The sequence below is a fragment of the Tupaia chinensis genome, unplaced genomic scaffold (assembly GCF_000334495.1).
Source record: "Tupaia chinensis unplaced genomic scaffold, TupChi_1.0 Scaffold143602_1, whole genome shotgun sequence".
Taxonomy (NCBI): domain Eukaryota; kingdom Metazoa; phylum Chordata; class Mammalia; order Scandentia; family Tupaiidae; genus Tupaia; species Tupaia belangeri.
This window is the reverse complement of record NW_006203448.1, coordinates 936,409-950,317: the sequence shown is the minus strand read 5'-3', so window position 1 is coordinate 950,317 and position 13,909 is coordinate 936,409. Positions and strand designations below refer to the sequence as shown.

The following is a 13,909-nucleotide window of genomic DNA, read 5'->3' as shown; positions in this document are numbered from 1 at the left end:
CCCCCCCCCCCCCCCATCAGGCCGGACGAACGTGCCGACCTCCAGGGCTCTGGCATGCACGGGGTCCCTAAGCTGAGCAGTCCCCTTGGGTATCTGCTCCCTAGGCCAGGTCAAGGCTTCTCCCACCCCCTCAGAGGCCCTCATAGTGCCCCCCACAGAGAACACTGCCTTTGTCCTCACAGGAGGGTGTCCCTGAGACGCCACCGGAGTAACCGGGCACCCTGGGGCAGTAGGCACAGCCCTTTGCTTCCTGTTCTTTTGTGGCCCCTTCTGAGGTGGGGTTGGGAAGGAGCCACCCAAGACTCTGTCCCTGCTCTGGCATCAGCCACTGGGGCGTGTGCCAATGGCTATCGGGGAACCATAGTAACACTCCTACAGGGACCTCTGTGACCGATCAGCACCCAGAGACAGTGTGGGCACTCGGGACCCATCTGGACCCAAGGCTGGCAGCCCCTTGGGCCACCAGACCCCTGGGCACTGCCTGCAGTTCCCTTCGCGGGCCGGTCTCTCTACGGACTCCGTGCACTAGGAGTGGGTCGGGGTTGGGGTCTGGCTCAGCATCAGGACAGCTGGCCTGGAGGAAGCCTCACCCCCCCAACCCACCCAGCAGCTGTGGATCCTGCCAGCATATCCACCGCTCCAGAGCTGCCCACCGTCCCCACCGCCAAGCCTCCCCAGGGCCTCCTGCCCCAACTGCTGCCATCTGCCCATGGGCCAAGCAGACCGCTCCCCATAGCCTGGACGAGACAGGGCGGGCTCTGCTGTCTCCCCACTCACCTTGATGAGCAGCTCTCTGCTCAAGGAGTAGTTGTTCTCGTCGGAGAAGATCTCTGACAGCTTCTGAAAGATCCGGAAACTGTCCCTGTAGGAAGCAGGGAGGGCTGTGAGCACAAAGCCACTTTATGTTGGCACTCAAAGCCCCCACACTGCCTGGACAGGTGGTCCTCTAACCCGGCTCTCAGACCTCCACAGGCCTGGGAGGGCGGCTTCCGGCTGGCGCAGGAGGCCAGGCCCCTCCTACTGAGCGGCTGCGCTTGGGAATTTTTTCCCAACTGGACAGTTCTGTGGCCACCAGGTGAATGTCTGAGAGTCTGTGACGCGGCTCAACCCAGTAACGACAGAGGAGGGTCCGGCCTGCACTGCCGTGGGTCGATGGAGACAAGGCCCTCACTGGTGCATAAGCACACATACCCAAGATCCTGAGAGAAGGGATCGTGGTGTGGCCACCCCCGCCCCACGGTGATGTCTCACTTTCCTTCCGCCGCCAGCAAGTATGCACGCCCTACGCAAAACTAAATTAATTGCTTCTCTGTCTCCAGTGAGTGCACACGTCCTACAACGAAAACTAAATTAAAAGAGACCAGCAGATGGCATAATGGTTATGTTGCTGGACTCCCACACGGTCGACCAGTTTGAATCCTGGACTCAGTGGCTTCAAACTCACGCTGGGCACATGTGCATGCAAGTCCAAAATCCTGAGAGGAGAAAAGACTGCGGTGTGGCCACCCCCCAGGGGATGATTTCTCATTTTCTGTCTTTCCGGCGCACGTACACACTGCATAGCAAAAATTCCTCAAAAAAAAAAAAAGTCCCTGCCCTCGCCAATGTCAGCCCTGTGGCAGTCCCCAGCCCTCAAAGGCGGGCCCACCTGGACACTTCTTCCCACGTCTTCTTCAAACGGTGGATGGCGTTACTCTGCAGAGCAGAGAGGATGGCGTAGAGTGACGAGAAGTTCTTGAGGATCCGACACTCCTGGGCAGGGATGAGAACGGGTGGGAGGTGGGCCTAGACTGCCCGCCTGCCCCAGCTGCAGCCCCTTCAGCCATGTCTCTCCTCCAGATGGGACAGCTGCCCAGGGAGCCCCTGGAGGGCACATCTGGGACCCAGGGGTCACACAGAAGGGAGGATTCGAGCTCAGGAGGAAGTGAGTGTCCAGGGGTGGAACATGAAAATTGAGGCCGGGGTGCTCCGGGGGTCTGTGCAGGGCCTGCCGGAGGGTGGATGAAGCGGGTCTCCGACAGTGTTATGGTCTAGATGACGGTTTGTCCCTCAAGGTTTGTGTTTTGGAAGCTGGGTCCCCGTACAATGGCCTGGGGAGGTGGAGGTGTTGGAACTCTCAGATGGGGGCCTACAGAGTGGCTGGGTCCTGGGGCCACAGCCCCGGAGAAGGGAACAGCGCCGTCTCACTCCCTCTAGTGAGGGGAGATAATAAGCCAGCGATTATGAAGGAAGAGCTGGCTCAGGTCTGCCCTTCTCAGCACCATCTGCTGACCCTCCACCCTTTTCCACATGTTGTGAGGCAGCAGAGGCCGGCCAGATGCCGGCCCCAGGCCTGCCACGCCTCTGATCATGACTCGTACCGTGAACCACATAAACCTCCACTCTTTGCAAATCACCGAGTATCAGGCATTTCTGGCAAAAACAGTGAAGACGTGCGACTTACCCTGGCCACCTCGATCCAGTGCTCCACCACCCTGGCCCTGTCTGGGGCCCTCATGCTCCGGTCCCCGAGGCACGTGGTGATGACACAGTTGGCCACACTGTTGAACTGGGTGACAGTGGCACGGATGGTGGGTGCCAGATGCTCCTTGCCCTTCTTGTCCCGCTGGGACCAGATGGAGCCCAGGCAATGATAGGGCACCACCTTCTTGAACAGCTCCTGGGAGAAAGGAGAGTGTCACCCAGTCCTGCCACAGTTCAGCATCCACAGTCCCCCGGTGAAGTCCAGTGGTCTAGGCTGGAGCTTGGAATTGAAGGATATGGCTCAAGCCTCATGGGAATCTCTGGGTTTATTCCCTGCCCACCGAGGGGGCCCAGCACGCAAGCGACTCAGTGTAAACGACAGTCAGAAAGAGTGGCAGTCCCACCTACACTCACTGCAGCGAGCCCCAGAAGGCGGCTGGCACCAGCACGAGCCCACAGCAGGGCCTGGTCTGTCTCCCTGCCTGGCACTTTCACCGTGGGTGCCACCCGTCTTTGCTGGGTGTCTGCCATGGATGAAAGCACACGTCAGGTGCCTAACAGGTGTTGCGGCTGCTGAGCCTTTGAGACAGTGCACCCCTCCACTTGGGCCAGGCCTGCCATGCTGTGCCTGCTCTCACTCCATGAACCTTCAGTCATGCATATGGCAGGGCTGGGGGTGGTCCCACCCTCACTGCTGAGGGGACTCGAGGCCTTGGGATACAGGTCCCTGCCCTGACCATACATTTTGGCCTGGTGGAGCTGGGATCTGCACAGGATATTGGTTCTGGACACGCGAGTGGCAGGTCTGGGCAGCAGACGCCAGGAGGAATGGCCAGTGCCCCGCCCGCCCCGCTCTGCTGTTGCTGCCTGCCCCACTGCTCACCGCATCCATCAGTGTAAACTGCTCTGCCACCAGGTCAGGAGGGAACCGCAGGAGGTGGGGCTTCTCACTCAGTCCATTCTCTGAAGCCACAGGCGAGGGCCAGGAGGGCTCGAGTGACGGAGCTGGCATTGGAGCCGGCTCCAGCTCTAGAGCTGGTGGGAGCACAGTCTCTAGCTCTGGAGTGGACTCTAGTCCTGGAGTGGATCTCAGAGCTGGTGGCAGCCCTGGTACACAGTTTGGAGACGGCTCTCCCTCTGCAGTGGATTTCGGAGCTGGCTCTAGCTCTGGAGCAGATCTGGAAGCTGGCTCTTGCTCTGGAGCAGGTTTCAGGGCTGACTCTAGCTCTGGAGTTGATTTCAGAGATGGCTGTGGCTCTGGAGAAGACTTGAGGGCTGACTCCAGCTCTGGAGCAGGTTTCAGGGCTGACACTAGCTCTGGAGCTGACTTCGGAGATGGCCGTAGCTCTGGAGTGGACCTCAGGGTTGGCTCCAGCTCTGGAGCGGGTTTCAGGGCTGGCTCTAGCTCCAGACCTGATCCTGGCACCAGCACTGGGGTGGGTGCTAGAGCTGGAGCTGGTCCTAGAGCTGGTGACAGGGCTGCAGAGGAGGAAAGCTCAGCTACTGCCCACCATGCCCTGTCCTGGCCACAGTCAGAGAACACCCCGGCCTCACGACAGGCCCCAGCCCCTGCCCAACAGTGGGGTATCTTCCCAGATTGCAGCCCCTGCCCAGTGGCTCAGGCTAACTTTTGCTCCTGGCCAACTCCAGCCTTTGGGGAGCCCTGCAGGTTGGCTCGGTACCCACCCCACTCCAAGGGGTGCAGGCACCCTGACCAGTGCTCCTCACCCTCAGGCTCAGCCTCAGTAGGTCCTGAGTGCTCCAGCTGAGCCAGGAGAAGGTGGGCCCGGCGCTCCAGGTCTGAGCCAGGCATGTTAAGCGTCACGTAGGCCACCAGCTGCTTGAGGCACGGAAAGTCCGGGGGCTGGTGGAAATCCTCCGAATACTGGTCCAGCCAGGTGCCCAGGATGGAGGAGATGGCACTGGAGGTGGGAGGCAGGCAGCAGGGTCAAGGGCCTGGCCTTCTCCTCCCCACAGCCCCCCCGTTAGCACTCCTGCAGGGGGCTGGTTCCCTTGAGGCCCTTGTACACCCAGAGGCCAGGGTACCACAGCTCAAGCCTCAGGCTGTCCAGGTAGCGGCAGGCTAGGGACCCAGGCCAGGCCACAGAGGCTCCATTGTAAGGTGTGACTCCCCACCTTGGCCCTGCTCCAGAGTCCCAGACCCTCCTCTGTTTCCAGAGTCCCTCCCTACTGGAAGGCAAAGTACAGGAGGGACATGTCTTTTTGCCCAGTGGTGACAGGCCTGGAGACACTGCCCCTGGAGCTTATGTGCTGAGCTGTGGGCAGGGTTGGGCTTCCCTCCTCCTGACACTGCTCCTTGGATGGTGGGGTGCAGTTTGCCCCTCGACACTCACTGAGCCTACTGAGCACCCCCAGGTACTCATCCCTGAGGAGCGAGGCCAAAGGGGAGCAGGGGCACTCCCCATGCCTCCTTCCTGGGGCCTAGGGACAGGACATGGTGGGCAAGCCTGGCTGGGGTGGACACGGGAGCTCTTAGGGCCAGCTCCAAACACCCAGCCTCCCCTCTGCTCCCTGAGGCACCCAGAGCTATCCCCAGCTCTGTCTTCCTGCAGGGATGCCCAGATCTCGGCCTCTCATGGGAACCACGGTTGTCACTGGCTCCCCCCACAGTGGGGCCTGTGGAGACAGGGGCCCTCCCTCTTGCCCCAAATTCCACTCACTTTTTCAGTTGGTCCTGGGGTCCGCCGTCCTCATCAGAGTAAGGGAGGATGCACCCGTATCTAGAGGAGGCCGTGAGGGCGTCACATCTACCGTACCTGCTTACGACGTCGAGTGTTACTGGGCGACTCCGGGCTGGGGTGGAAGCCCAGGAGGGAGATTTCTATCTGCCATCCCTGAGTGACTGCGCTAAGTGCTAGGAAGGCACCTGTGTGGGCAGCACTTCGCGTAGGCCTGTCTGCTGAGCGAGCCCGGCCAGCCCTTCCCGGTGCCTGCACGGGGTCCCTGCTCGTGGCTCCACCCAGCCAGTGACCTCCAGACGGGGTCTCCCTCTCTGTACAGGCAGGAAGCCTGCTTTGCCCGAGGCTCTGGAGCATGAGGCTGAAGCCTAGAGCTTCCTCCCGGAGAGAGAGAGGGAGAGGGAGACGTGAGTGAAACCGTCAGTGTCCTGGTGGCCCTTTCCGCAGGCCAGGCCCAGGGCAGGCGCTTCCCAGAGTCTGCCCACCTGGTCCTCACCTAAGCCTGTAAGGTCAGTCTTCTTGACACCTCAATTTCCCCAGGAGCACAGTGAGGCTCAGAGAAGGGGGCCCTCCTACAACGCGCAGCGAGCAGGTGGCGAGCCCGAGCCGGAGGCAGCGCTCACCTTTTGAAGAGCAGGTCCAGCACCTGCTGGGTGGTGGTGAAGGCTCTGTAGGTGCACAGGAAGACAGTGACGTAGGACAGGTCGCTGCCCTGGAAGGCAGGTACTAGGTGCTCCACCAGCTTCTCCAGGGTGCCTGCCTTCACAGTGCGCACCTTGCAGGTCTCATACAGGTTCAGGGGGGACTCATTCTCACACTGGGGTAAAGAAAAGGGGGCACACGGTCAGCGGCAGCTCCACGAACTTCCTGAAGCTTAGAGGCTGAGCTCGGCCCAACTCCTCAGCCTGGGGTGGCCTGTGGCAAGGGACAGCTCTGAGTGCCTCGGGCAGAAAAAGGTTCTCAGCTTTAAATGTACAATGTGAGGGCCTGTTCAACGGCCCAGTGGTTCAGGGAGCCAGATCCCACGTGAATGACAATGGTTCAAAACCCAGCCCCGGTGATTTGGAAAATGTGTCAGGCACACACGTGTGTCCCAAATCCCAGAGATGGAGACATGGAGTAGGGATTGCAGCGCGATAAGCCATTAGGGGTGCTTTCTCCCTCTTCTGCTCTCTGTGAGCACATGTGCTTCTGATAATTAAAAGCCAGGTAAATAAAAGCAGAATTAGAGGCATGGGCAAGACCGAAGATGCAGCCCCCTGCAGGTGATTGCTAGCTGAGTAAGGACAGCAGCGCACCGCGGCAAGAGCATGGTCTGTAAGCCCCAACGCTCCACACACGGGGCACAGGAGCTAAGAGGACCTGACCAAAATAGGAACGCGTGAAAGCGTCCATCCTGACCCTGTGTACACACGTGATGGGTGCCTTTGCACCTGGCCGAGCCCAGGGCCGGACAAAAGGGCGAGGAGGGAGCAAGGACCCAGGAGACCGCGGGTGCACTCACCCCGAGCCAGCGCTGGCCCTTGCTGGCCCCGTGGTGCAGTTGCACCTTGCGCAGGGAGATGGAGTAGATGACCCCGTTGATCAGCTCCTCACCGATCTCCTGCGTAGAGCTCTGCAAAGACAAGGCCCAGTGGCCAGGCCCACATGTCAGGGGCCTCCTGGCCAGTACGACAGGGGCATGGCCCTGTGTGACCTCTGCTCCCCACTGAGGCACAGACCCTGGCTCCAGACCTTCCACCTGGGACGCAGTAAGACCACATCAGGGCACAAGACTGACCCCGAGCACCTCTGGCCAGCCCTGGCCTGCAGGTGACTGTGGGAGGGCCCACCGGACTTCCAGCCTCACAATCTTCTTAGGCCTGAGACGGATCCCCCCTCACGCCATGCCTGCCCCGTGATGAATACGCTATTCTGCCATTTCGGATGGGTCAGCGGCTGAGAGCAGTGACCAGTCCCAGGTCCAGCCGACTCTGGTGAACAGTGCAGAAGGCCCTGTCCCGGGGCCCGGGGCCAGCCTCACGCTCACTCCTCCTCTGCGCAGCCCTGTGGGTACCCGGCTGACATGCCCCGGAGTCATCATCACGTGTCTGGAGCAGGTGTAGACTGCCCCGATGGCCACATCCGACATCACTTCCTTCCCTTTCTGCCCATTCATGCCCTGAGCCAGCTTGGGCAACACGGGAGTTCCCAGTTCCTTGGCACGTTGTCATGTGAGCAAGGCGGGTTTGAAAGGTGGTCATGTCAGGGTTCTACAGGACCCCACAATCACGGGGCCTTGGCCAGGACTGGAATAACGCCCTCTGTTCCCCAGGTGCTCCCAGAAAGGGGAGCAAAGACACCCCACTAGGCAGACACATCACCAGGGCCAGCCCGGGTCACTCAGCCTAGCACCTCGGGCTTTGTGGACTACCTGCTGCCTGTCACTGTCCAGGGAAGGAGTGAGTTTATGGTGGGGGGCGGGCTGGGGGTGAAGAGGCCACCCTCCAAGAGCTTGGGGAGGGCTGGGAGGGCCTGGCCAGCACAGGGACACCAAGTGAGCAGTCACCAGCATAGCCCGGAGGGACCAGCACCCAGCCTGGTGGAGGTACAAGTGAGGGGCTGACCTGGTGTCCCTGAGGGAACCAGCAGGCCACGACAGTGCCCCTGCCCACCTGTGGGTTCTGGGCCAGGGCCATTCCGAGAAGTAGGCCTTCCAGCTCGGGCTTTGAACCAAGGGTATCAGGCTGGGCTCTGACCCATCTCCTTTGGAGAGGGCCAGCGCTGCTCCCTGGCAATTAGCAGGTGCCGCAAGGACACCCGTGCCCTGCCAGCCCCCATCAGGAAGGCAAACCCCTGGGAGCGGGAAAGCTGAAACCTGTTCTCTCCCCCTACCCCTCACACTGCCCCCAGAGGCCACAGCAGCCAGGGCCACGGCCACCTCGGGCCCCTGGGGTCAGAGACTGCCTCTGCACGGGGTGCTGCTCTGCTGGGTGCCCTCCCTCTCCGGGGACTCTGGCTGTGGCCCGGCAAGGCACCAGGCACACACCGAGCACGCCAGGGCACCTGGAGGGCTCAGGCAGGACCTGCACGTGGGGCAGGCACTGTGGTGTTCCTCCAGGGAGCCAGCTCTACTTCAGAAGTCCGTCAGCGCCTCCTAGACAGAAATGTGCCCCCAGCCCAGCCCAGCCCTCCACAGGAGGGCCCAGGCCAGGTGGCCTTGCCCATCCCTGAGAGGGTCTGGAGAGCAGTTCCTCGGTGGGTCATGGGCTCGCTGGAGGTCCAGCAGCTGCCCTGCACGGTGTCACATGAGCCTTGCCCTGCCCCCACCCGAGGGGCCCCTCTGCCAGCTAGAGCCACACATGCCTGCGATGGGGAAGCCGCCACCCTGTCGCAAAGACAGAGCTCACCCTGTCCTCTCTGGTCCCTTCGCACACACTGCAGTGGGTGAGCCCAGGCCAGCATGGCCGGCTGAGCATGGCACCCCTCGGGCATCCATCCAGGGCAGCAGGTGTGGGCTCTCGAGGGCAGGATCCTGAGACAGAGAAGCTGCTACCCCGGGCTCCAACCCCTTCCCAGGGATGGACAAGGAAAGCAGGCAGGCCGCCCCGCTGGCAGAGCAGACCTGGGTGGACCGCAGCAGCTAGCCCATATGGGCAGCACTAGGTCCCCAGAGACACCCAGGCAGGGCTGCGAGTGAGGGAAAGGCTGGGAGTGGCCCTAGGAAACAGCTGATGCAGAGAGAATGCCTTCCCTGAGGGCAGGCGTCCAGGCAGCCACTCTGAACTGGCTGTTAGGAGAAAAATATGCCACATGGCTGGCTGTGTCCTCAGGGGACAGACCCTCCCATCCAGCCCCCAGCAGGCACCCGCCAACTTCCCCAGGGCCTGAGCATACAGCCTGGTCGTCAGCACCTGGGTCAGTGAGGTTGGTGACCCCCATACGCACTGCTGTCCCTGCGGGTACAGCCTGAACCCCCGGTCTTGTCCACATGCCCTCTCGTCTGTTCTCGACTGGCTCCTGACTGCAGGCAAGCGGGCTGCCACTGGGCTAGGCTTGGTCCCAAGGGTGGGGTGGCTGAAGGCCCAACCCAACGCCAATACCAGCAGCCCAGTGCCCAGCACATGCCAGCACTTCCCACGCATCGTGTCTAATGCCCCAACACCCCACGTGCCGGACAAGGGAACAGTCCAGCAGGGACTCGCCCAGGTCAGGTGCCAGGAAACAACAGGCAGGCCAGGGACTTGAACCCTGGCCCATCGGGACACACCCAGGCCTGGCTGTGCCTCACTGCCTCTGAGCAGAGAATAACCCTTCTGTGCAGAGATGCGAAGGAGGGACAAGAGGCAGGAAGGACTTCCTCAGGTCACACAGCAAGTCAGGGGGTGGTAGGGCCAGCTCGGTCACCCCTGCATCTCTGAGAGGCCGCCTGTGGACCTGCTGCAGGCCCCAAGGTCACCGCCAAACCAAGCCTGAGCAGTACCGTGTCGCGGGCCAGGCCGTGTGCCCCAGGAACCCCGCACTGCCGGAAAGCAGTCTACCCTGTCCAGGGCCATTGCCCATCACCCATCACCCTCCAGAGCTGTGTTGGAGCCTGTCAGGGAACAGGCTGACTTGCCTGTGTGTCCCCACCTAGAGAGGCAGTGAGGACCCAGGGCACTGGAGGCTCTGCCACCACCCTGGGGCCTCGTCAGGAACAACGGTGGTGGCCACCTCTGCCCGGCACCTATTGCACTTGGTCCTCGCCGGTCCCCCAAGAGGAAGAGCTGGCTTCATATCCACTTTATAGATGGAGCGAGCAAGGCTCAGAGCTGGAGCAGGCCTCAGGCTACGAAGGGCCAAGCTGCTGGCATTCCCTTCCCCCCAGAGCCCGGCTCTCTGCCTCTCGATTCAAAAGGACGGCTCGCCTCTAGGCCGGACAGAGCAGCAGAAAGTGCCAGAGCTTCCTTGCAGGAGCAGGAGGGAACCACGGAAGAGAGCAGGCCCTCGGCCTCCTGCCCACTCTCCCCATGCCCTCCGCAGCCGGCCGTGAGCCTGGAGCGCTGGGTCTGCCCAAAGTGCTGCCCCTCCTGCAGAGGCTGCGGCTTTCCATCTGCTCAGAACTGGTCTGTAGAGAGTCCCTTCGCTGGAGCTGGGTGTCTGGGAACACGGCACTGTGGGCTGCAGGATGGAGGCACAGTCCTGGAACACGCTGGCCACAGTGCCGGGAGCTGGGGGAGCCGTCTAGGCAGGCAGCCAGCAGCCCCGGGTCTCGCCCTTGATGGCCTGGGCTCAGCCTCCTGAGTCCACCCACAGGCTGCTTTGGAGCCTACCTGCCCACGGCCAAGGATAAACCCACCTGACCACTCTCCAACAACAACGCGGACAGGTCGGGAAACACCAGATCTGCGGGCCGAGGACCAGACCCAGAGCTGCGCGTGAGCGAGCAGTGTCCCAGGGCCAGCCGCCACCACCCGCCAGTCCTGCTTCAGGGCCATGTCTGAGTCTGTTGGGGACAGGCCAGCTAGCCTGAGCGTCCGTACCTAGTGAGGAAGTGAGTGCCCTGTACCAGCCAGCCTGTGCGCCCTGCTATCCTGCAGCCCCCAGGAAAAAACAAGAAGGAAACTGGAGGGCCCAGCCAGCAGGTCACCTCCTGGGGGCTGCCCCTCAGAGTCGGCCATCCCTGAGGGTGCGGTCCACAAACGCACAGGTGCATGCAAACACAGGGATGGGCCCCTCAGGCTACGCCTCTGACCCAGTGTCAAAGTGCTTCGGAGCCCTGGGGCTACACACAGGCCCACAGGGACAGGGATGGGCTCCTGCGAGTACAGAGGCCCTCCTCCTCCTTCCCACACTGCCCTCGGGCCTCACCTCGCAGTCACAGGGCCTGGATCAGAAGCCCACCTTGCCACCAACCAGCTTGGTGACTGTGCAATTTACCCTCAGTGCCTCAGCCGACCTGCTTAGATGGGCTGTGAAGGGTCAGGACCTCTGGACAGAACGCACGCGAACCCCTTGGCACAGGGCCTCCCATGCCAGGCTGCTCCTGAAACCTTGGGGCGGCTCTGGCCTTGCTTCCTCCTGGGAGCTCTGCCCGGGGCCCTCTGGGCTTTAACTGTCTCCATTCCTCACTGGCCAGACCACGGGGATTATGGGCTGCCTGGGCCTCCAGCACTTCTGATTTTTTCTTTAGCGGGGGAGGGTAGTTCGTTTTGTTAGCAGGCACATGTACTGGCCAGAAAGAAATGGAGAGAGGGACATGAAGAAAGCGCCCCATGGGGTATGCTCATGCCACAAGCCCTTCTGCTTCTCCATCTGTCAGGAGGGTATGCACATATATGTGGTTGATACGTTTTTCGAGACATTTCACGCTGCCAGGGAGGGGATTCAAACCGTGGTTGGCCACTACTAGGCCATGGAGCCACTAATTATCCACTTTTCTGCAGGGTTTTGAACACGGCAGGCACCCCACAGAGAACACAGCCCATGCTGAATCCTGGCCACGTCCTTTCTCGGCCGCGTGTCTGTTTACGAGGGACCTCACCTCTCTGACTGCTGGTTTCCTAGGTTGGGCTGGTACCCACGTTGGTGGTGCCCACAGTCAGCAGGTACTGCAGAAACAAAAACCTCCCTCGCCTGGCTGAGACTGTGAGCTGCCCAGAGACGGACCACAGGCTAGGTGGCCCCCAGAAGGCACAGACCTGCAAAGGCCGAGCTGGGTCAGCAGTGGCTCGGCGGAGAACGAGATGACAGGCCGCTGCCCAGATGTTCGAGGACATCTGGCAGCTCAGAGAGGGAGGGACTGGGTGGAGACTTGGTAGTGAAATGGGGATGGGGGAGGGAAGGCAGAAACTGCCTGGTGGTTTCCAGAAAGACAGGGACCATAAGCAACCACCAGGAAACCAGCCCCGGGATTGGCGGGGGGTGTTGGCAGGAGGGACAGGGACTTCCCCGTCCCTCCCCCGGACGGTGGTAAATGGTCATTGTGTTCAATTTCCGGCAGTGGCCTCCTCCTGCCAGGACCCTGGTTTTCCTGCCCCAGCCAGAAGCTTCCCCTTTGATTTCTAAACAGCAACTACTGCAGGCTGGACCCCAGTGTTGAGGCTGGGTGAGGGTGGGGAGGGCAAAGCACCCTGGGCAGAGGGAGCTCAGCTCGGTTCCTCAGGGATGCTGAGGGGCAGAGAGCGAGAGAAGCAGCCTGCGCCAGCCCAGAACCTGCCCGGCCCGTGAGCACTCAGGCTGGACCCTCCCTGCACACAAAGCCGGAGTGGCTGCCAGACATAATGGAAGCCAGATGAGAGAGTGCTGGGCTGGTGTCAGGCCTCCCTGCACCCTCCCGGGGTCCTGCTCCAGCAGCCAAGGAGGACCACAGCTGAGGGGGATGAGAGTCAGGGAACACCTGACACCTGCCAGGAGGAAAGGGCTTCCAGGTCTGGGGCTCCCCCACCAAGAGCTGCCCCCAAGCTGGGCAAAGAAACTGTACGATCTGGCCCTGACCAGGCACTTGGACATGCGGCCACACAGGACCCAGGCTGAAACTCGCCAGCTCGTATGAGGCAGGTCGCCTAGGTGACGAAGGGGCTAAGAGCATGCTGTGGGGACCCTTAGTGGCGTGGGGCTCAGGAACTTCACTGGTAGGGCTCTGGTCCAGCCGGAATCTAGATATGCCCAGGCCCCCTGGCCCAGGATGGCCTGTGTCCAAGGCCCAGGCCCAGGCAGCTGAGCAGGGGGAGCGGGGCAGCCCTCTGCGGTAGACTCAGGTGCATAGGTGGGCGGGAGGGAGGGTGGCCCACCAGTCAGGCCTGGTGACCACTGGCCCCCTGCCAAGGGCACACTAAGTACAAGCGTCTTGCCCTTCTCCTAGCTACCCCACCCCATTCATGACAGGCACACTGCCCCCATTCTCTGAACCCTCCAATCCTTACAAATTTAGGGTGCTGGCACTTCTAATTGAGCAGAAGAGTCACGCCCCGGGCCTGACAGGTTCTCATGCCCTGGCCAGCTGCACATCTGGCCTCCAAGTGGCAGCGGTCCTCCACCCCTCTATTCCCTGCCCCTCCACTCACAGGCCTGATGTCTCCCTGGTACGGGGTCCACGCCCCAAGGAGGGCTGTCTGGAGAGCCCGTGTGGCCCCAGTGACCTGATTCTAGGCCTCTGCCACCCTAGCCACCTGTTCCACATCTTCACTGCAAAGCCTACCAGACAGAAGAGCCGGCTGGAGACCAGGCTGGAAAGGCGTGGATGAAGGCCAGGCCACAGCTGCCTGGAGCTGGGCAGGTCACAGATAAACAGGGGCAGTACCCGGGAAACGGCCTACCTGGGCCGCAGGGACTCAGGGCTGGCGGAGTGTGGAGAGACCCCCAGCGCCAGCCACACTGGGACAGGATTAGGGAGAGCATGAAAACCCAGCTGTATCCCTAAACTGCCGGACGTGCTGGCCTCCCCCACGCCCACCTTGCTGCCTCGGGATGAAGTAAGGCGGTATTCCTGCGCAAAGACCCACCCTCGCCTATGATGGAGCAAGGTGGCGCCCTATGACCCCAGGGCCCCCATCCAGTCCTCGCCCGGCGGCCCTAGCTCTACCGCGCGCGGGTCGGTCACTCGGACGCAACCCGCGCGAGGCGCGGGGAGCAGAGGGGTGGGGATCCCGCCTCGGTTCACCCACCTCCAAGCGCGGCAGGTCGGGGTCGAGCTGCGTGAAGCTGTTCAGGACCACCGGGCAGCTCTCGGGGACGCCCACCTCCAGGCGAACCGCGTCCCACACGCTGCGGCTCCCCCGGGAGCCGGG

The 13,909-nt window shown here is 62.0% G+C and overlaps 1 protein-coding gene across 3 annotated transcripts in view; it reads right to left on the bottom strand.

The window, feature by feature from the left end:
• The window catches only part of RALGDS (ral guanine nucleotide dissociation stimulator), a 49,301-nt gene that overhangs the window by 8,137 nt on the left and 27,255 nt on the right, over positions 1-13,909 (bottom strand). For 2 of the 3 annotated variants that reach the window (XM_027766619.1, XM_006164297.2), the window contains exons 2-9: positions 6,667-6,777; positions 5,786-5,979; positions 5,145-5,240; positions 4,192-4,385; positions 3,347-3,942; positions 2,444-2,659; positions 1,649-1,752; positions 778-862 (exon numbers count right to left, since the gene is read on the bottom strand). In XM_027766619.1, coding sequence (XP_027622420.1) covers positions 778-862; positions 1,649-1,752; positions 2,444-2,659; positions 3,347-3,942; positions 4,192-4,385; positions 5,145-5,240; positions 5,786-5,979; positions 6,667-6,777 — 1,596 coding nt within the window. The remainder of the gene's footprint in view (positions 1-777; positions 863-1,648; positions 1,753-2,443; positions 2,660-3,346; positions 3,943-4,191; positions 4,386-5,144; positions 5,241-5,785; positions 5,980-6,666; positions 6,778-13,909) is intronic. The other variant, XM_006164298.3, reaches the window with a different exon arrangement.